This window comes from Thunnus albacares, chromosome 20, assembly GCF_914725855.1.
Source record: "Thunnus albacares chromosome 20, fThuAlb1.1, whole genome shotgun sequence".
Taxonomy (NCBI): Eukaryota; Metazoa; Chordata; class Actinopteri; order Scombriformes; family Scombridae; genus Thunnus; species Thunnus albacares.
In genome coordinates this window covers 16,386,375-16,408,802 of record NC_058125.1, presented here as the reverse complement: position 1 = coordinate 16,408,802, position 22,428 = coordinate 16,386,375, and the positions used below count along the sequence as shown (strand labels likewise).

Sequence of the window (22,428 nt, the reverse complement as noted above, 5' to 3'; positions counted from 1 at the left end):
GAGCCTCTGACACACTACAAGTACTGTGGTGGTGGTGGATTTGAGTGACTTTCTGTTTGAAGCCTTGATTAATTGCGGTAAATTGCTCCTGCACTAAAATAGACAAATGTATAATATATGAAATATAAGAGTAGATATTCATAGATATTGTCCTTTTTGTCAAAAAATGTGGTAAGTCCAATGCAGTTTTTGCATGTGCATTGCTGTCTTCTTTAGCACTACCACTAGGATGCGCCAAAAAGGGACATTTTCAACTTCTTCATAGTGGCTATATGCTTTTAAAGGAGTATTTTCAAACTGTACTTTTCGGTTTTACAAGAGAAGACATGTAGGATGAGGACTAGCTGATTCCAAGCTAATTGTACTCATGACACAATTTCTAAATGAGTTCATTAATTAAGAGTTAAGAGTTAATTGATTTTATTGCAATCAGCCTATTAAGTACAGTCTTATGTTTGCTATCTGTGCTACCGGAATGTTGTTTTTGTGAGTAAAGAGTTGTAATACAGTCGACAATTTCACGAGGTCTTGTAGCCTATTTTTGTGGAAACAAAAGTTGTGTAACTAAACATTGTAACTAAATAACATCAACATTGCTTGGAATCTTGCAATCTCGCGAGATTTGAAATATAGCCGCTCGAAGAAAAGTACTTCCTGTTGCGCAAGAAAAACTTCCTGCTCTCCCATATGTAAGCGTGACTTTGGCTCACTGCTGACCTGACTGAGCCACATTATCATAGAAAATGTTGCTTTTATCAAACAGGATAAAATTATGCTCTCTGGCGTTTACCGCCGCTCGCATGTACAGCAGCGGACCCGCAACCGCAAACAAAAACCCGACGGTTTTCTTTGACGTTGCTGCAGACAACGAGCCTCTCGGCAGAGTAACCTTCGAGGTGAGCTGATAAATAATCTACACATGGCATTTGCTTTCAGTTTATTTGTGTTTGCTCTTGCATGAAAGCGAAAAACAACTGCTAAACTATTAACAATTGCCTCCACGTCCTTGCAGTAACATGTGCAGACAGGCGCAGAGTCGCCGTTTCCCAGAGAACAACCTGTTCACATTTTGACCCTCAGGCATTTCTTTTTTTTTCTTTTGCAGCTCAACGCCGACGTTGTACCAAAAACAGCAGGTAACCAATGATTTTCGAAAGTCTTAACAAGTCTAAACGTCACCAAACAGATACAAGTTACAACCAGACTTTAATGAACGTTAATCTGACATTGAGTACTTTATACATAACTGTCCCTGAACGCATCATTCTAGTAGTAGGACTGCAGCTAATTATTGTTTTAAAAATTGTCTCCAACAATTAAATGTATATTGAAATGTAGCTTTTGGACAGTTATCGATACTACATACAGTACTGGCCAAAATGAACTTTTGGACACACTTTCTCATTCAAGTGAATGGGAAAGTGTGTCCATACTTTTGACTGGTACTGTTTTTCTTTTCAATCAAAAAAGCATTGAGGTTATATACTCAGGCCTTTAAAAAAAAAAAAAAGACCAGAAGAAACAACCCAACCCAATGACTAATTTATTGTTCAAAATGGGGCAGCTCGGACTACAAACTTCTATGAATTGTCAAACACAATCTGACACATAATCTTTCTCATAGAAAACTTCAGGGCGCTGTGCACAGGGGAACATGGCTTTGGTTACAAAGGATCAATTTTCCACCGGGTTATCCCTCAGTTCATGTGCCAGGTAGGCCATGTCGCTTTTGTTACTTCCTCTTTTGTGTCCTTTTGTCATCCAGCCAGCTGTTACAGTGGTGTGTTTTGTGTTTTCAGGGTGGAGATTTCACTAACCACAATGGAACTGGAGGGAAGTCTATTTACGGATGGAAGTTTCCCGATGAGAACTTCAAACTGAAGCACACTGGACCTGGTAATCACCCCACTATTTCTCTACACTGATTCAGCTGTTTATGGATTATGGATTGTCAGGAATAACAGAATTATCAGAGGTATACTATAGATCATAAATGCAGCTAATTTGATCAAATGTCCCAGAAGGTCTGAGAATTTCCTGGATTTTTCGCCATCAACCTGTGACATGATTATCACTGAATGTATTCCCCAGCCAAGTCAGCTTGTCATCCACCCATACTAGTACTAAATAAGGGCTTTAGGACTTTGGTACTGGGCAGCTGACTTAATACAAGACTGCAGATTATAATTAGATGTAACAAGTGCAGCCCAATTGATTGCACGGAACAGTGTGACACTACACAAGACAGTGCAAATATATTAAATACCACACATGTGCAGCTGCAGGGTTTGTTGTTGACAGATTAGTTTGTGGTTCTCAGTTTGGCTTCTCTATAGTAAAATAAGTAGTCAAACCATGCTGATTAAAATGTTGACATACACTCACCGACCACTTTATTAGGAACACTTGTGCAATCCAATACAACAGCTCTGCCATAAATTCCATATTTATGAAGCTTACACATTTTCAGTTTTTGTTGACATTGACAGAAAGGTGATAATTCTACTTTATGTTTATCATTGAGGTTGTAGTGGGTGTTGGTGGTGTACTGGAGTACATTAAATTAAATGGTGTTACTAATATTTTGTCCACTTCATTAACATACATGATGGGGTCAAAATATTAGGAACTTTTCAATATAATGCACCTCTCACTGTTTGTCAAACATGATTTGTCCTACTCATTTTCCACCACCAGGTGGCAGCATTATGCTAAAAGTGTTTAATTGGCCTGTTTAAAAATGAACTCTGTGTAGTTTTAGATGATGAAAGAAGTTTCCTTCAATAGATCTTTTTCATGAGCCAGTGTGAATAATGCCAAGACCAAAGCAGTTAAATTAAAGTCAACCGTGACTTATTTTATTAACACTTGTGCTTTTCCTGCTGTGTAATGTGAAAGTGTCTTCATTAGAACAAAAAGCCTATTGGCCATAAAATTTAAATTTTCTATTATATGTAACTGATCCATGTATCATATTGATCTGTTGTATTTCTGACTTGTGATCGAACACATTGTTAAATCACTTCACTCGTCAAGTAAAGTTTCTCTTTAGGTCTGTGTTTGTTACTTAAAGTTAAACACATTTGAAATCAATTAAAACTAATAACTCCTCAATTGCTGCACTGTAGGTATCTTGTCTATGGCCAATGCTGGACCCAACACCAACGGCTCCCAGTTCTTCATCTGCACCAGTAAAACAGAATGGTATGTGCTGATAATCAATATAAGGGTTGATGTACTGTAGTTATTAAGTTACATTTCGCCAGTATTGGACTTATTTAAAGTTTGGTACTGGCTGGTCAGTAAACTGTTAACATGCTGTCTATAAAACTGCAGACCCTGTGAAATGAGCAAAAGTGAACAAAACAGACACATCAACCTAAAGCTGTTATTATTCTTTTATACACACTGGCAGTTTCACCAAAAACTGTTTGTTCACATTTCAAGGGTTTGATCATCCTAACTGTTTACTACACATGTGGAAGCATCCTTAGATTTGCCATCTTAAAGTATAGGTCATGGAAAACGCCTGTGATGCTGACTATTTTAAACACATAACCACCGCACAATTATACTAAAACAAAAAAAAAAGTGACAAACAAGAACATATAACCAAAGATCCTGCAGGACAAGAAGCAGGAGGAATTCTCATGATTATAACTATGACAAGGCAAAGTGGCGAATGCTTCCCTAAATTGTACGGGTACTTTTGGTAGCAGTGTACATTTTGGTCCTTACTCACCTCAACTATTTCAAGTAAAATATAAAGCAATGTTTGTACCACCAGCCTGTTACCTTTTAGAAGGCTTTTTTTTTTTTTTTTTTTTTTTTTTTTTTTAAATATGAGCTTAGTAATGTCCAGTAATTGTCAAAATGCTGTTTCAGAGGTTTTTCCCTCCCTGCAGGGAACAAAATTCTTAGGGGAAGCTGTGAATTCTTGTAATGTTTTGGCATGAAAATAGAAAAATGTGATTTGAATGCTGGACTAAAATATCAGAATCGTAGTGGAATCACTAAATAAAAAGTAATGAGTTGAACCCGGTTGGGCGCATCATGGATCGTCTAACTGTCCGGGGCAATGATAATAAACTTCCCCTTTCTGCATTTAGGCTGGATGGCAGGCATGTTGTCTTTGGCAGCGTGAAGGAGGGAATGGACGTGGTCAAGAAAGTGGAGTCTTTCGGTTCACGGTCTGGGCGAACCTCCAAGAAGATCACTATCACAGACTGTGGAGAGCTCAAGTAGATTTCATGTAAGAAGCGGACACGGCCGTAGTCTCATCTCCTGCTGTAATTTCAATGTGAGAGTCAGGGTGAAAGAGGCTCTTTCTTCAGCCATGACAGAGTGCTACTTCTTTTTGCTGACAATAGATTCTCTCAGTCACATCATTTTTTATGTTGGTACTCAAATTCTGTGTTAGTTTTTACTTGACTAACACTTGAAATGTGATAATATAAAATAGAAAATGTGAGGTTCAGTTGTATCTTGAAAGAGAGCTACTAATTCATTAAAAAGCACTTGAACTGGTTCGGAAGAAGCAGCATTTATTTGCAAACAATAAAATCATTTTTTTCTTAATATATGGGCTTGTTCTTCTGTTTGATTTGTTTTTATAGTAGAAATTTAGATATCAATTAAAAGAATGCATTAAGGAGAAGTTTTTCAATTAAACTGGCTGAAATAAAGTCAAAGTCTTGTCCTTTACTGGGTTATAGCGAATGTTTTATCATCAGCTGAAGAATGAGATCAGTGTTGTCCTTCTGTTTTGTTCATCAGCTTCAGTTGACTAATGATCTTGTTCCGCTAAGTATTTATTCTGCTGAGGTCTGTCTAAAAGAGTTCAGGACTACCATGTCAGATGTAATTGCTTCCGCATAAGGAAATGTTTCTTTTTTAGGGGTCAGCTTGAATTTGCTGCCTGTCATTTTCTGCCAGTCTTGGTATACAAGAAGGTGATGCAGCCGAATCTGATTTTGCTTTGTCATAAGTATATCATACCAGATGCTCAAATATGTTGACCCAGATTCTGCTGTGGGAAGATAAAAAATCTGGAACATCTGGAACATCTGGATCAGTTAATGTTGAAGAGCTGTGATATCAGTTGCCATCTATGCAGGCATGTGTGAATTTTACCAGCCCAAATTCGTACTGCCATATAAACAGAATGGTATTTTTAAAAAAAAGATTTGACAGGTACAATAAAAAGTCAGAGACAAAAAGGAGTTTATATAACAAAAGAGAAAGAAGGGACACTGAATAAAATGTTTAAATACATTTTAATACAAAAACATTTTAAGAGATCAAGAGATCCATCTCATGGGTTACTCAAACTAAGGCATATTAAATGGTGTTTAACACTTCTTAAACAGTTATAAATCAGGATACTTCTGTTCCATATTCACTTATCACCACAATGTCAGTTCCCGTTAAAACCTTCTAAAGCAACATTCAAACTCCCACTTAATCCTTCATTATCTTTGGTTCTTTCTCTCCCTAACGTTACATAGACATTAAGACCTATGACTCATAGAAAAAGCACTTTGGTGAGACTTTCTCAGCACTGGGTGCCAAAATATAACTGTGCTGTTGTCTTTTCTGGTTGTCAAGAAATGTTTCAACCATATTGCATTTGTCACAGTTTTATAAAACTTTGTAATAACTAAACCACCTAAAAGGTTCTTCACAAATAACTGTAGGCGCACATTATAAAAGTGTTAGTTGGCTAATATATTCCTTCACAAAGTGTAATAATCAACAAAACAGTAATGGCTTAAAAATATATCCAAACATTATGTACCATCCAGTACTGATAATACAGATAATAATGCAGATACACATTAATACTGCATATCCTTCTTAGTAAAGACTTGTTGCATATTTTATACAGAAAACATCATGATAGACAACTTTTTTCATTTAAGTTATTTCTGGAATATACAAACATGTAAAAGAGAATCTTCATCTGGTGACTTCACTCCTGAAATTTGCTCCAACATGTAGGACATGAGAAAAGACAAACACAGAGCTTAAAGTTTCTTAATTCACAGTTGGTAAGATTCTTTCTTCAAAGTTAAGACTTCAAATGAATATTCACATAATGATAGAGGTTACAGAACCCAGCAAATGCAAAGTACTCGTCTCCACTGAGAGATACTGCAGAAGTTTTCCACCACAATGAGCCTCCTATACTGAGAGTCACAGTGTCAGAAAATAATGTTGCATAAGAATAAACCATTAGATGCATTATAATACAATAAAGTTTATTATGCATTTTTTTAGTAATTAAAATATAACTTTCCCTTTTTCATAAAACTTTGGAAGAAGGCGAGCAAAGTGTGTTATTGTACACGGCGGCAGTAGTAGCCGAGGACTTTGCATTTTTCACACAGATGCTGCGGATGCTCCTTGCTCTGGTCCGAAACATCCAACCCATCCGGTTTCTCCAGGGGTCGCTGCAACAAAAAAACAAGAGTCTACTGTATTGCAGACTGAGATACACCAAGATTGTGTCCTCAGTTTCAGAGAATTTATGGGTTTTAATAAACAGTGTAAGAGTTTACATTCCTCAGTTACACAAAATGTTTTATCTAACATTGATTATTCTACTGTTTTGAACTCAGTGGGATTTGGTGTTTTTCCACCAGAATCATATCCCTGTCAGTATGAAGAAATATTTAAAACAGTGTTTAGACCATCATGTATGGGAGCTACAATTTACAGCAAATTTTACTGAACACAAATTATTAATGTAAAAAATAATTAATAATAATTAGAAGATTTCAGACTTTTTCATGGCTAGTCAAAAATTGGGCTTTGTTTGGGGGGGGTTGGACGCCTGCTCCATGTCACAACTAAAAAACACTCAAAAAGAACGTAAAAACACTGCACAAGCCTCTAAATTCTAATTCATTTTATCATTTGCATCTGGATGCAGAGTTGCATCAAGTACTCGTAATAGAGTTACAGCTAGAATTAACAACAATCACAGTGATTGGTTGACGGTGACCATGATTTTTGGAGGAGAATCACATGGAGATTAATGCTATTAAATTTTGCATGATCACTCAGAGCTGATATTTGGCTGTAATTGCATATGTGTTCAAGAAAAATGATTTATATCAAGGAAGCCACAACTACAAATATTTGTCAACCGATTATAGGAAAATGGTATGAAAAATCAAAAACTAAATGTAGAAGATTTGGTGAAGATTGGTTGAAATGTATTTTCTTCTACACTGTATGATTCATAAAGTCCTTTATTGACTTATAAAGACATGGTGGCACCGTTTGCACCAAAACCTAACCACTTGTTTCTTAGCCGATGGACTTTGCACCAAATTTAACATCCTGCTCTCTGAATAACAAACAAAACAGACAAAAATGGGACAAAAGGTAGGTAGATGTAACTGATGACTGCATGAAATTTCAGAATGAATGTTTTGGTTGAATGGTTCAGGTCTGGTATCATACCAGCAGCTTCATAAAATGATGGTAAAATCAAGCATTTGTATTTAATTAACATTTATGTTCAGGTATAATTTGCAGATAAAAACATTTACCCACAACAGTATGCCTTTTGTACAGCTACACAGGATTGCATTTCAACTGTTAAATATTTAACTGTGGAAAATATAAAGCAGCTTGTGGCCTCAAGGGTAAAACTACAAGGAAATGTACTGTAACAGCATGTAGTCACAAAGCATAAATTGGTTTAATGCCGTGTTGTGCACAGTGAGGCAGTGTTTTTCTTTGAGGATTCAACAGTATAGCTTGGTGAGCAGGACCTGTTCAAAACTTTTTGACTCCACATGAACAAGACTGGATCTGGGGGCCTCCTGGTAGCTGAGAGGCCCTATGCAGTCAGGTAGTTCACAGATGCATTGGTCTGGTTTGAAAGGGGAAACATGCTTTCTGTGTATAGTTTGGATGTACTGTTACCTGCTTGTGAGGGTAAACATTGATGTGGCACTTGATACATTCTTGTCCCATGTTGGCCCAGGAGTTACCGCTCATCCACTTCCTCTTGCATTTAGGGCATTTATATTCACCGAAACACCTCTTCTTTCCCTGATACGGGGTCAGGCCTTCACCTTTGGGTCGAGCCTGTAAAGAAATCAAACATTTTTACATTATTGACCTGACACCATTACTTAAATGTTTAAAAATGAAACATTTCTCAGCAGCTTTGAAAACATTTTGGGTTTTGCCTCTCACCACCTTTAACTGGAGGAGACTGACTGGCCTATTTGGTTTCTTTGGATGGCAGCCAATTCAAAGCTCTGCTTGATTAGAACGGGAAGTGATAGCTGCCCTGTTGGTGGTCAACAGAGTTGAGTTTATGGAGAAGTTTTGTTCTGTCAATACAACTTGGAAAAAAGCTCATTTGCTTTGACGCATGATGGGTCCTTACGGTCCTGGACGAGTGAGATTTTCAAAGGAACCTCTCTTATCTTATCTAAACTATACATGTAGAAGGATGGTGTAGAACATTAGAGGACTCTTTGTACTACAGAAGAGATAGAAAAAGCTTTAATGCTTAAATGATTTACTCCAAGGAAGTTGAGATATATTGTAATTGTTAATTTATATGTAAGACAGAAAAGAAGGAGTCTCAGCTTTCCCATTGGAAATGGACTCCCTCCCTCCAGCTGTGTTCCCGAGGGACCATAAAGGAGGCCCGGGCCTGTGGGGGGACCAATGGGAGAGGCCTCCCTGCTGTAGGACAAATACCTCAGGCTCTCAGTCATCCCTCCCAGCTGGCCTGGACCCACCAATCAGAACACAAAGATCTTTGCAGGGAGGAAATAAAACCCAGATGAACTCTGCACTTGTATAACATGACAAAATCCTAAACCCATCACATAGAAATCATCTTGACAAGACTGGTTTAAATTAGAAGCACCTCAGCTGAAAAGTAGGGCAAGTCAAAATTAAGACTGAATCCACACCAGCAGAGGACTTTACATCAAATCTTGTTTTCATTTCACAGCAGGAACATATGTCAGGTTCAAAACTTCTTACATATCATTTTATTCATTTCCAGAACTGAACTCTGGTTAAGAAATGTGTTTAGTGTTCCAACAGCCAAATCTATAACCATGTAGGCCACTGTGAAGCATTTTGAGGCCTGTGTTTACATCATTTAGCCACCGCGAGGCACTGTGGGAGGTCACTTTTGATGGAAGCCCTCTTTCTGAAGCGGCTACAGGGAGAGCAGACAGAGCATCATCTTCCTGAGGGAGGAAACAGCTTTCACTCTGCAAAACAATCAAAACAACCTCTACATAAAGTCTGGAGCTCAAAGGGCAGCAAAGGGCACAGCACACCCTGGTGTTTCCACTGGTTCCATCAAACATGTGTGACACTGACAACCGACAAAGGAAAATCGCACTTGCAGTATGACCTGACAGTGAATGGACACTCTTATGAGAAGCAGGAAAATTTGAGTGAAGGCAGAAAAATGCACAAATCTCTCATCGAGCCATCTGACACAACCAGTTTATTTAACACGAGGACACTACTACTCATTGTCTGATTTGACAATGGACTCAGGTAGTTCATAAAATAATTTGAACTTAAGACACTGTGCTCAAAACAACTTTTGAGAGATACACTGCCCAAAGAGGATAGGCAATATTAGTAAATTTTTCCAATATCATTATATCACAATATAGAAAATGCATGCAAAAGCAATCAAAATGATGTTCAGAGCAATGAACCATGTTCCATTATACACCAAACTTAAACAACTCATTTGTTACTTTTAAATTGCAGTTTGAAGAATGTAACAGATCATATTGTCACCACTATACCACTGAGAGTAGATAAATGATAATACTGAATTATACTTCTTTGATGAAAGAAAGGTGCAACACTCTAATGGCCACAAATGGAAAATGTATTTAAAGAAGACTTAAGTTTACTGCCATGCGAGGAGCTCTGTGAGGTGGTACTTTGAGCTAAATGCTAATGTCAGTATGCTAGCATGCTCATGATGATAATGCTAACATTAGCAAGGTAATGTTTAATTTTATAACAAATTCCTGGACATTTTCGATGTAATTTGCAGGTATTTAAGGGTTAATTTTACAGAAAGAGTGGTGCATTTGGTACAAATCTTCAGGAAAAAAGAAAACAGAAAAACGTGTTAAGTAGGTTTAGTTGGTAATTATATTTGGGTACCTAGTTGTTAATTAGCAAAAATTCTTAATAAATTAGATTCTTAACCATTCTTTAACTGACAGAAAATTAGTTTCTATTAGTATCAGTATATTAGATTCTTTCTTAAAAACTCTTTAATGAGCAAATTTGCATTCATTACAAAGTTGCATAACCCTTTCAATGAAGTGTCCTTGGAATGAACAGTTACACAGCAACTACTTTCAGGAAACTGTTGAAAAAATGTTGACAAAACTACTTTTGAAACTACCACTCAGCCAACTTAACTTTTTTCCATTTTTTAAAATAATTTGCATATTGCTCCACCCTTTCTGTAAAGTGTCTTAAAAATTAACTGTTAAATACCTGCAAATTACCCCAGGAAATTAGTATGAAATAATCTGTAAAGTTAAGTGTTACCTTTAGCAGATATTGCCATTGTAGTTTAGCATGATAGCATGCTAATGTTTGCTCATTAACACTAAACACAAAGTATAGCTGTGGCTAATGGGAATGTCATTAGTTGTGCGCAAGCAGTTATCACAATTCATAGTGAGGAGGACATGAATGTCTGCAACAATTTTCATGCTAATGCATCCATTTGCCAAGACATTTCACTGCAACCCACATGTGCTTCTAAAGCCAAGGAATCACTTAAGTCCACGAATGAATTTCATGTTTGTCCATCCAATAGTGGTCAAGATATTTCTAAAAACATGAAGGCTTGACGTTTTGGGTGTTTTGCCGAGTTGTTGTTTTGTTGAGTTGGGTCAATTTTCCATTTTTCTTTTCTTTGTCATACAATGAAAAATTAAAACAGGCACAAATTACATATTTTCTCTCACAGCAGATTCTTCACATGTGATTGAAGATCTTTGTGGCCTAAAACCACATGTGAGAAACTGTACTGGTTTAATATAGATAGATAGATATGAAATTCATTTATTATGTGCATTACAACACACCCCATCTCAAAAACCATAAGTTGTGTAACTTCAGCCGCAGAGTGCACAGAGCAATGTAAAGCCAGATTTTGAGGCTGCAGCAGATAAGCTTGGCCCAGATCCTTGTAGCCTGGTGAGAGAGGCCCAGGAGGTTGGCTACCTCCCTCAGCCATCATCTGGAAACCATCAGGATAAACAATGGACTACTCCAAACCATACCCCCCCCCCCCCCCCCTCCACGTCCCCACCCCCTTCTCCTTTCTCTCTCCCTCATTCACTCTCTCCCCCACTTCCATGCCCCCATGAGACATTCATCCTGGAGAACACATGAACACCAAGCCTGTTGGGTACCATGTGGTCAATTACTCCACACTAACAAACCCACAGTGCTCTCTCCCTTGCTGGGTTTAATTTGTATCAGCCCCCCACAGTATCACAGAGTAGCTCAGCTGTTACCGAAGTAAAACAACACATAAATGCCTGGACTGATATCCACAGCAATAGGTCTCCAATGTTTTAAAGACTCCTATGTCGGCTTGAGTGATGCTTTCCAATAGCTTGTGAAATCAATTATCTCCACAAGGGTTTAAAACAACAAATGGTAACTTTCCATTTTCCCTTGTATTAGAATTGCTAGATTTATTTGTATGACAATTGTTTCTGCATGATTAGTTGAGTAATTGGTAACAAAATTTGATTAATTGCTCAAGTTATGCATCTGACTCTGAAAGAAAACTGTCCATCTAAAAAAAAAAAAAGTCTGTCACTGACAACTCAGGGCTTATAAATACAAATCATTCCTCTGTCTAAATGTTTGGCTGTTTGGCTTCTGCATCTTTTAACTGGACATACAGAAACGGACACAGAGTTGTGATGACTGTTAACACAGTTACTGTATATGAGGCTGGAAAGTATAAGCACACCGACATGCCATTGTTTTGTCCTTGCACAGCTGCTCTTGCTGTGTCAAAGATGCTGAACTCAGCATTCACACAGGTTTAAATGCAGATGAAGCTTCTCTCCTGGGTTCATCAAAAAGATAAGCACAAACCACAGAGCTGCAAGTCAAGGAAACAAGATGTGAGACGTTCCCCAGCCAATGGAAGCAAACTTGTGTCCTGTTTTACACAATGGCACTTCCTATTTTCCAGGGGCCAAATGGTCCACTTATAGAAACATCAAGGTATCAAATTATTCCTTTAACAGCATAAATCTCCTTCTACTCAGCCATCTGAAATACTGCGAGAATGAACTTCCCCTCCCTCCAAAATAAATATGATTAGATACGAAACGATGCGATTTGGCGCTATATAAATAAAATTGACTTGACTTGACTTGGAGGCCAAAGAGCAGATGATTGGTTTTCTGTTTTCCTGCATTGCTCTCCATATTTTCAGTCTATTGTTTGGAACTTGCATAGCCTTTAAACATGCAGAATGATTCCCACACACATATATCATAGACTTTATACATCTCAGCACCTATTTCACACCAACTGTTAATTTCATATTCTGTAAGGAGGATTAATATCTAGCAATACCCACCCTGCTCGAGCTGGAGTCTGACAACAGCTCCAGTCCTGGCCGTGGTCAAGTTGACGACATATACAGCTGTAGAATGGCGTTATGTTTCACAAAGAGTGAATGACAAGGGCAGGCGGGCTGGCAGACAAACAAGAAACGCAACAGCAAAATATTCCTTGCTTCAGTTCAAAACACGGTTAAGTGAGATTCAAGAAATGGGTCTTAAAATCTTATGACAGCTGTGGGGAGGAAAAGTTCAACTTTGTGTCTGTGAGTTGTTCTGTGAAAGTGATTCTTAGGTTCCCAGAAGGTCAGTAACAAGAAAATATTGTTATGTTCAGTAATTGATTCACTTATAGTCAGTGTTGTACTGTGGAAATGATTTAATTGTATGTTTCACGCCTCTCATGAAAACCTACATTTCTACACTGAATCACATCCTGAAGTGGCAGTCAAACATGCCTCTAATTGATGTGCAGTAGACCTAACAGGCAATTCACTGCCTTCTATCTTCATACCCTTCATACCGCTCTCTACTCAACCAAATATACTTGTTGGTAGTAAGTGTGAAAAATAATCCATTAAGCACATAAATCATTTAAAGAGTAACTGAACATCAGGGGTCATTGGGGTCATGAGCAGGATTTGAACACCTCAAATCCTAAAATTTGGCACAACACCCCAAACCATAAATTTTAGTGTGGTGCCCCTGAATAACAATGTTTAATATGCTGCCCCTAGCATTAGTTTTGTGCGCCTAAAACCTGAAATTTGGGTTCGCATAAAAAATCTGAAACTTTGGTATTACTCCCATGTGCTTTTTTTACTCCTCAGGTTTGAAATATAATAAAATTCTCAATATTTAAAATATAAAATTTGGCTATGACTTAAGTAATTTCTTTCAAGTCAAAGAAAAATGTCTTTTATAACCAAAAACTGCAACAAACTGCATATAAACACAAAACGAAGATATTTGTTATTTTGGAAGGTACCAACCGTTGATTAAGATATAACTGAAGATGCAATGTAAAGTGTAGTTAGAGTCAAGATTAGGGAAACTTATTTCCCCTTCTCTCCCCTCACATGCTCTTGAAATTGAAAAACGTGCAATGCACAATAACTAAATCCAGCATATCAAAAGAGATTTTCTCTTAAAAACATGCAACCACAAAAACCAAGCTGTGCATTCTTTTCCTATATGTTCATCAGCTTTGAGCAGATGACAGCCACTGTTTTTCAAAGGGAGTCTATCTACCCCACATTCCAGGGTTTCCTCTATCTTGCTCGTCTTCCTCAGCAGATGTTCCAGCCAAAAGCAACAGACAGCATACTGAGGACAGATAAGACATTTATCAGCAGTAAAAACAAAAGGACCAAAGCCACAGTAATCAGACAGTGTTGCTTGAGATTCACCAGTAACACGTTCGGCTGTGAACTGTATCGTTTCACCTGGATAGAAGTACAATGTTCAGGCCAAAAACAACACCGATATCGCCATCAATATTTAAACTGGGTGACCAAACATCAATAAAAACACTGATCAAATATCATTGCTAGAGAGGAAACAAGTAGTACTGACCCAAAAAATTTTATTGTATGTATATTGTCATTTTATTAGAAATCAGTCAGTCAGTCAGTGCTTATCAACTATACTTTGACAAATAAAAAGTTCCTCCCTGTCCACAGCTACAGAGGGGCAGTTTGTAAAGCCTGCACAGTGTTTTTGTTGCATGTTATTCATTCAGTTAACTGCCAGTCAATTGCTCAGTAGTGTTTTTTCTTCATTGTGATACATTCCAGAGCTTTCCCTACTGTTAAGACAAGACTTGTCACGTTATCTTAAAGGAGTAGTTTGCTATTGTAGGTCCTCTTTAATACGCTAGAGCTGTCATTAAAGAGGACCTATTATGTTTTTCCTTATTTTCAGACATATATAACTTATAATGTCACAGTGTCAGATGTTGATGTTAAAAGTGGTTGACGAGGTAAACATCTACAGAAGTAATCAGTGCTAGCAAAAAGCACCGGCTTCAGAGTGCTCTGAAGTTTCCAACGTTTTTTTCTACTTTTAACCCGAGCGGACGTCAGCTCATGACAGATTTCTTTATATGAACACCTGCTCCACACACAGCGCGTAAGTTTACTGCTCCGCTCCAGGGGTTGTCACGCCGAGCCATGACTCCATTACACAGCACTGCAAAGTAAAATAAGTCGTTTACCTGTGTGCTGGTCGTCTGGAGCTCTTCATGATACTTCTCACTGTGGCTGTTTCTGCTTGTACTATTCCTCCCTGCATTATTTCTAACTGATCTGCTGAGCAAATAGCTCCAAATATGTCTATACGTTGTTGTTTCGACCAGTTTGTCGAAGTTTAACGAAGCTCTGCTAATTCAGTGAGGAACATGTTTCACTTCCTTCACAATAAAAGCCTCCTATTATTCAGTCATTTAAAAGCTTTTAATTTTTTGTGAAGCAGGAAACGTTGGGTTTGCATTGGTGGTACAGTTCATGGATATATAAAGAGAACTGGATACAGGAAGAGCGCCAGGCTTTGAAGCCAATTTGACATAGCGGCCAAATTATAACATAATTACAACGTCACGTGATGCACACTGGCCCAAAAAGACTTTTTCCCATAGACTTACATTGTGAAAGAGACATCCGTAAATCAGCAAATACATTTTTTTGAGCATCACAACCCCCACGAAATGACTCGTCTCGCTATCAGAATTAAATCCGTTCAGTCCGATCACATTTCAAAAGCCTAGAAGAGCCGTATGATTGAATTGTTTTATCCCCATTCAAGTTAGCCGGGGGGCTAAATCAGAAGTACACAAGTGTGCATGCTCTATGGGCCACACAATGCTGAAGATCCGGGCACTTTCATACCCAGAAATCAATTTTTTTTTGCTTCATGCGCCACTGAGCAACTTTCATAGGAATGAACGGGCCCCCGCCTCTGACGCTGTATCCAGTTCTCCTTATACATCCATGGCACAGTTACACAACTCTGATGTGTAAAGCTGGCCAATCAGAACAGAGTGGGCTCATCGGGAGGGGGGCCTTAAAGAGACAGGAGCTCAAATGAACTGTTCAGAGACACAGGGTATAATGAGGGGCTGCAAAAAGGGCCAGTATATGATAAATAAGGATTTTTTTGAACTGTGAATCATGCAAGCTACTCTTGTGGAGTCAAAAATTAAAAATTTATAGCTGAAATGAGCATAATAGGTCTTCTTCAAATATGAAGATCAAGCCAAGAGACAGTTAGCCTAGCTTAGCATATAGACTGGAAGAAGTGGAAAACAGCTGGCCTGGTTCTGTCCTAATGTAAGAAAAAATTACCAGTACCAGCACCCCTTGGGCTCACAAATTAATACTTTATGTTATATCTTGCCTGGCAAACTCACAGTGACGACAAGACTGCATGTGTGTTATTTAGTTTAGCTGTAGCCTCCTATTTAACAGACCTTCGGACAGAGCCAGGCTAGTTGTTTCCCCCTGTTCACAGTATTTATGCAATGCTAAGCTAAGCTAACCAGCTACTGACTCCAGCTAGCCTACATACTGTATTTACCATATAGACATGACTTACTCTTGGCAAGAAAGCAAATAAGCATATTTCCATATTTCCAAAAATGTCAAGTTACTCCTTGAAGGACTGCTAAAATTAAAATTACAAGAATTCCATATTCTGGATTTGAAAGCATCTTTTGGTGTTGCATTGTGGTCTAAAAGCAGTGTCAGAAGCTTTTCCAACCTGGTGAAAAAATGTATAAATCTATGGGAATCATTGAATTTGTAGTTTTATTGTATGTTAATGGTCAAAGAAAAAACAAAGTTAAGGATTTTGATAATGGGATGAAATACTAGTTAGATGTTAAAACTAAACTACTCACTATGGGTTTCAGTCTTCAAATACCAAATACACATCAAGGAATTCCTTCCATAAGCCTTGCTACTTCCAAAGTTCTTCTGTCCAGAGTATTTATCAAGTCAGTCATCTTTCCCACTCAAACATGATTAAACTGTAACTGTAAAAACATGCTCTGAATGCAGACATGTCTGGGAAGCTGCTTACTGGCCCTTTAAATTAGCAGCCTATAGCTGTTCCTCTCTCTGCAAAGACAGAAGAGAGACAGACAGAGAGAGACGGAGATGACTGCAGCCAAGCAGAGCTGAGCGAACAATACAGCCTGACTTCCTGACCTTTGGTTCCACAGCTCCTCTGGAGAAACAATGCTCTCCTTATTTAGCCAAGGCCCTTCCCACCATACACCCATTTACTGTCAGCACACTGTCACTTGTGTATTCTCTTTACAGTAACCGGGTTCAGCTACTTAATTGGCAAGGGGTCATTAAAATGTTGTGACCCTGGGTTAAGGGGTGAAAGGTGTTAAACTGGCAATACATTTGGTCATTTGGTTGAAACTGAAAGATTTTACAATCAAAATGGTACAGAAGACTTTTTACAACACTATCAGCTTCATCAATTCCTTTTCCTGCCACCACACATACAGTGAGACATCAAAAGTGTCCCAGCAGTATGTATTTCAGTTGTCTTGAGCTAAAAATGCCGCAGATTCCTGCCGGCAAGAACAAAAAGCAGTTTGTTCATTAGTTACAGCTTCTGAAGAACATTCAGCTCGGCTTCAACTGAAGAAGGCTTTGTCATGACAGCTCCGCAATCATTACTTTGAGTCTGAAATATTAGCCACACATGATAAAATCTGACATCATCTTTCTAAAACAGAGCAAGAGCGACAGAGAGCCAGCCAGCATAAATGGTTTCCAGATTTTGCACATTTCAAAGGGCGTGGCTGCAAAGAAGAATCGTAAATATCTCAGTAATCCTTTGACAGCTTAACCCCCTAGTGAGTCAAGTAACCCAACTCTCCACAACGCTGTCACCAGGATGTTTATCACTGACACACTGAGCACAGCATGGATAGCATATCTTATACATTCAACTAGGACAGCAACCCAAATTATTGATGCTAACAGAAGAGTATGCTTCCAATGAGGTGCCATATGTTTCTGTATAAAAGATGAAAACTTTTAGAGTTGATACGGGCCCCATTCCACCCACAGAAAGGCTGTTAAAGACCCCGCACACCCACTTCCTGTGTGCTTCTTCTCTCATCTTAGTGAGCCGTGACATTCTTTGATTCCTGTCCACTACAGCTCCAGTGCAAACCAGTCAGCTATGGAAGCCTGCAACAGGCAGTCCAAACTCCTACTGATAATATGTTTTAAATCACTCAAAAAAGAAGAAGCTTTTAACCATGTCATTTTTTAAAGGCTTTGATTTATCTATGCATTACCACAATACCGTATCCTTCATTTGAAAAAACATGCTGTGCAAAATCTTGTGTTTCAAAGATACAGTTTCCCTAATTGGTCAGCTTATACCTTAAATAGGCTGAATCTATGGGCTAATATACAGTATACTTTAAAATAAGTACTGGCATGTTGGTTCAACAGTCTTGAAGTGGTGAAAAGCTCCTTTTGAACATTCAGACAGGATGGGATCTGCTTTAGCCAAATATCTTTAGCGTACTGACAGTCAAACCCACTTTCTGCAGCAATTGGCCAGATATGCACAGATGTGAAAATATTAAGAGCTATAAGCTCACTGCAAATGATTTTCTCCACATTCCTCACATTCCTCTTCTGCTCGTGTTCACTTCTTAACTGCAACAATCTCGACTGAGTTGGTAGTGATGGAGGCAATAAGCGTTTAGAAATGAGACTAGAGGAGAGAGTGTTTGAAATGTGGATCTAGTTCAAAACAGATAGTGAGCTGATAGGCAGGCTCTTCCTACGTTTATGCTTGTTGTTTTTGCATCGAAGTTGGAATCGATGTTTGGGAAATACGCTTATTCACTTTCTTGCAGAGAGTTAGATGAGAAGACTGATACCACTCTCATGTCTGTACAGTAAATATATAAGCTAGACAGAGCCAGCAGCCAGTTAGTTTAGCGTAGCATAAAAACTGGAAACAGGGGGAAACAGTTAGCCTGGCTCTGCCCCAAGGTAACAAAATCAGCACAACTAAAACTCAGTAATTACCACTTTATTTCTCATTTGTTTAATTCATCAAATCAACAACAATTTGTCATTTTACAGGGGGTTATGTATCTTTGGACAAAGCCAGGCTAGCTATTTCCCCCTGTTTTTAGGCTATATGCTATGCTACGTGAAGCAGCTGCTGGCTCCAGCTAGCCTACATATTTACCACACAGATGTAAGAGTGGTATTAGTCTTCTCACCTAACTATCGGCAAGAGAGTGATTTCCCAAAATGTCTTAAAAGCTACAGCTTTAAGCTCAGACAGCTGGTATTCAACACATACCAAGGAATGTGGCAACCTCTGTTACCTGCAATATTTTAATCCCCCAACCATTAGGACAGTTGACACTCTAAAAAACTATACACAACTTGGCTTTTCTGAAATACCTTAAACACAAAATTACAAAAACTGTTACTTATATAACGAAATTTAATTGTTAAACATTATTATCTGGGGGATAATCAGAGAATCCTGCAGTTTTTATGCTTTTAAAACCCTCTCACTAGCGAATCCTCTGTTTGCCTCACAAGAGGAAGCAATTTCACTTTATAGGCTTCTTTATATAATTGACCAGTAAAAGTTAACCAGCTATTTGAAGTTCTACTTTTTGCTACCTTGCTTCTTGGACACATCCTGTCCATCAGTCATTTGATTATTTCCATTACACCTAACAAATGTCAGGCATTTCCCTCTGAACATGATCAATGGGAAAACGCAGCTGCACATAAAGCAGCGGTAATATTTCTTTCGTGTTTTGAGTAGAGGTCGTGCCTAGTTCCACAGAGAAACCTATCATCTTTCATTAAGGCCAGCTCTGAGATTCAATCTGGCATCTGCTGCTCATTACCAACCTTGCAGTGGTACATCTAACTCAAATATGTGCTGAGGAATCTATTTCACACAGAAAAAAATAATACAAACATGACATTCTAACTGAGAATTTATCATTTTAATAAAAGGATGGATAGTCTAACTGCATCTATGTGAGAAAACATGGATTTCATCTGAGATTAAGATCAAATATGTCACCTTATTAACTATGATTTTCTCCTTATCAGACAGCACTTTGTATGTTCTTTGAAACATAATGACGCATTTGATAGACAGCTCAAATTATCACCCACATAGTGCACAACTGTTTCATTTTAGGCTACTGGCTGTGTGGATCTGCACCTGACTGATGTAAAGCATCACTGAATGGCTTGTGTGCAGCTTACCTGAGGACAGTCTTTGATGTAGTGTCCTTTGTTGAAGCAAAGGTGGCACAGGTAGTTAGGCGGCGGCCTTTTGCTGGGTTTACGTGTCTCTGGGGACAGAGAGAGGTCTGAGAAATGGTCGGCCAGAGAGCTCAGACCGTCCACGATATTGTTGAGGGACCCGTAGGGCGAGGAGCTCTTGTAGAAATTGTTGTTCAAAGCCTGTCAGAGAGAAACATAATACACCAAGATGATGAATCACTGGCAACAGAACCATGTGGATGTAAACAATCAAATATATGGCAGAAAGACAAAAGTAGGGCTGCAACTAACAAATGTTATCAATTAATCTGTTGTTTTTTTATTGAATCCTTAAATGTTTAGTCAATAAATGTCAGAAACTAGTAGAAAATGCCCATGAATGTTCTCGATTCATTTTCTGTTGCTCGAATAATTGATTAATCGACATATTGTTTCAGCTCAACACAAAAGTATCTCTCATTTCACAAAAACACAGCAGATTATTGTTGTGATTCTTCGATGAAAGAGCATTTCAGTCGGCATGTCAGTCCATCACCCTGATTGATTCTCCTGTTTGTCCCTCTGACAGTGGCCAACATTATTGTACTTCTGCAGATGCGCTGCCTTTACTGCATTTACTGTGAGCCGATAGTGTCCATTTCCTCGTCAGAACAAAATGCCTTTGTCGTACATTCTTCTAACTGGTCCTATTGGCGCGCACAATTGGCATCATTGTGTCGGTCAGGGGAGACGGGTGCTATGGTACCGCAGGGTAAGTATGAAGAACAGCCTGTAGACACTGGCTGTTTACTCTGAAGGCATCACAGAGAGAGAATTGTGATTGGATGGGCAGGTCCATTACAATGCTGTTCTGCATGAGACATCAAACCACTGCACATCTGTAACATCTGTGCTGTTGAGAATATCATTTTTTTTAAGTTAAAGAGTGATTTTTTTAAGTGAAAACACATCAAATGGTGATTTTTTATGCCACTATTTTAACCAAATCTCACTTATTGAAGTTTTTCATACTTTTCCTGAATGGGCCAGTATTAAAAGAAGCAACATCAGGTCCCATCATACTCCCCTGACCAAGCAGACGCTGGCCAAAACTCTTATATTTTTAAAAAACCTTGTGAGAGTTCTTTCTCAACCTGCCATTCCTCCTCCAGCTGCACACTGACACCAGAACAGTCTGAACACACTCAGGCACTATACCAGGGTACAAAACACATATTCATACTACCCACTCACCACAGTGCGACCCAATGAAGGCATGCAGGTGAGGTTTACTGTATGGGCAACAAAAATAACCTGGAGTGAATGTGAATGTGAGTATAATATTCATGGCCATTTTAGGAGAGAGAGTTTAACATGCAGCAGAGATGAGTCAGTGGACAAAGATTCAACAAAGAATGGATGTTGTAAGCCTCAAAACTGCCATGCAGAGTGTTAAACTTTACTGTGAGCGCGTTATAACAGCGTAGCATCACACGAATTCTACCTCACTCCTCAGGTGGAAGAAGTTGTTGAGATAGTTGGAGCTCAGATCTGCTGCGCTGCGCTTGGAGCTGTTCATGTCCTGAGGAGAAGTGTCCGATTCGACTCTGAACGCATCAAAAGCGCCGCTCGGTGTGTCTTGCAAGGACATATACACCCAGTTGAGCAGCTGTGCAGGTTGGTACACAGGAGTACCAGTCTCTATAGCAGACATCATATTGCTTTTGGAAGGCTGCGCCTCTTGGAACAGCACCGTCAGAACTGCCGGATTTTCTGGACCACCCAATTCCTTTCAGTCATCCCCTTTGAATCGGCTGGATGGGTGTGATCTTTGTGTGCACCTGGGGAGCCCTGGAGGACCCCAGTAACGGCACAACGGTGACGGGGGAGTTTGCAGTGAAAGCATGAAGCGCAAAACCCTGAATGCCAGCTGGAAGCTGGAAGCAGCGTTCCCGGCAAAGAGTCTGAGTTGCGTCACATCCAATAGGAGGTCCCACATGCATCTATCTGCTTACATTTCCTTTGCATAATTAGAGCCACAGTTACCAATATATCTGGGAGGGACCCCCACTTACCTATTGCAGAGCACTATGTAGAGTAACTAGGAGTTTCAATGGAGTATTTTGCCCAAAACACCGGTGTACATTTTGGACTTCTGAAACAGTTTTGAATGAGTTTCTTTTAATTTATTTCAAGAAAGCATTGCAATTCATAACATATACTTTTAATATCTTATTCAGTCATATTTCATATTTTGTCGTTATCTTATTGTGTTTTTTGCAAAAGTACAAAAATAAAATATAATTGTTGTGTTGCTAAATTTTCTTAATAAAATGAATGTTGCTGCTCAGTTTTTGTGATGCTTATGGTCAACAACTGATGAATCTGTATATTTTACTGCCCCAAACCTGATGTACAATATGTGCTATTTCGCACAGACGGCCATGTAAGGGTTACAGTTGGAGGAGAGAGATTTAACTATATGGCCAATAAAAATGTATATATGGTCTACC

At 38.7% G+C, this 22,428-nt stretch overlaps 2 protein-coding genes across 2 annotated transcripts; one reads left to right on the top strand and one right to left on the bottom strand.

The window, feature by feature from the left end:
• Positions 1–645: 645 nt before the first annotated feature.
• Positions 646–4,580, top strand: LOC122971657 (peptidyl-prolyl cis-trans isomerase A-like). The gene is made up of 6 exons (XM_044338396.1): positions 646–896; positions 1,106–1,136; positions 1,625–1,713; positions 1,800–1,896; positions 3,129–3,204; positions 4,110–4,580. The coding sequence occupies exons 1-6, from the start codon at positions 744–746 to the stop codon at positions 4,243–4,245; spliced, it is 582 nt and encodes a 193-aa protein (XP_044194331.1). The 5' UTR covers positions 646–743; the 3' UTR covers positions 4,246–4,580.
• A 677-nt stretch (positions 4,581–5,257) lies between these two features.
• Positions 5,258–22,054, bottom strand: LOC122971897 (zinc finger CCHC domain-containing protein 24-like). The gene is made up of 4 exons (XM_044338638.1): positions 21,420–22,054; positions 19,916–20,116; positions 7,939–8,103; positions 5,258–6,452 (listed from the first exon to the last, which is right to left on the bottom strand). Exons 1-4 carry the CDS (start codon positions 21,630–21,632, stop codon positions 6,339–6,341), a joined length of 693 nt encoding a protein of 230 aa, XP_044194573.1. The 5' UTR covers positions 21,633–22,054; the 3' UTR covers positions 5,258–6,338.
• Positions 22,055–22,428: the final 374 nt, after the last annotated feature.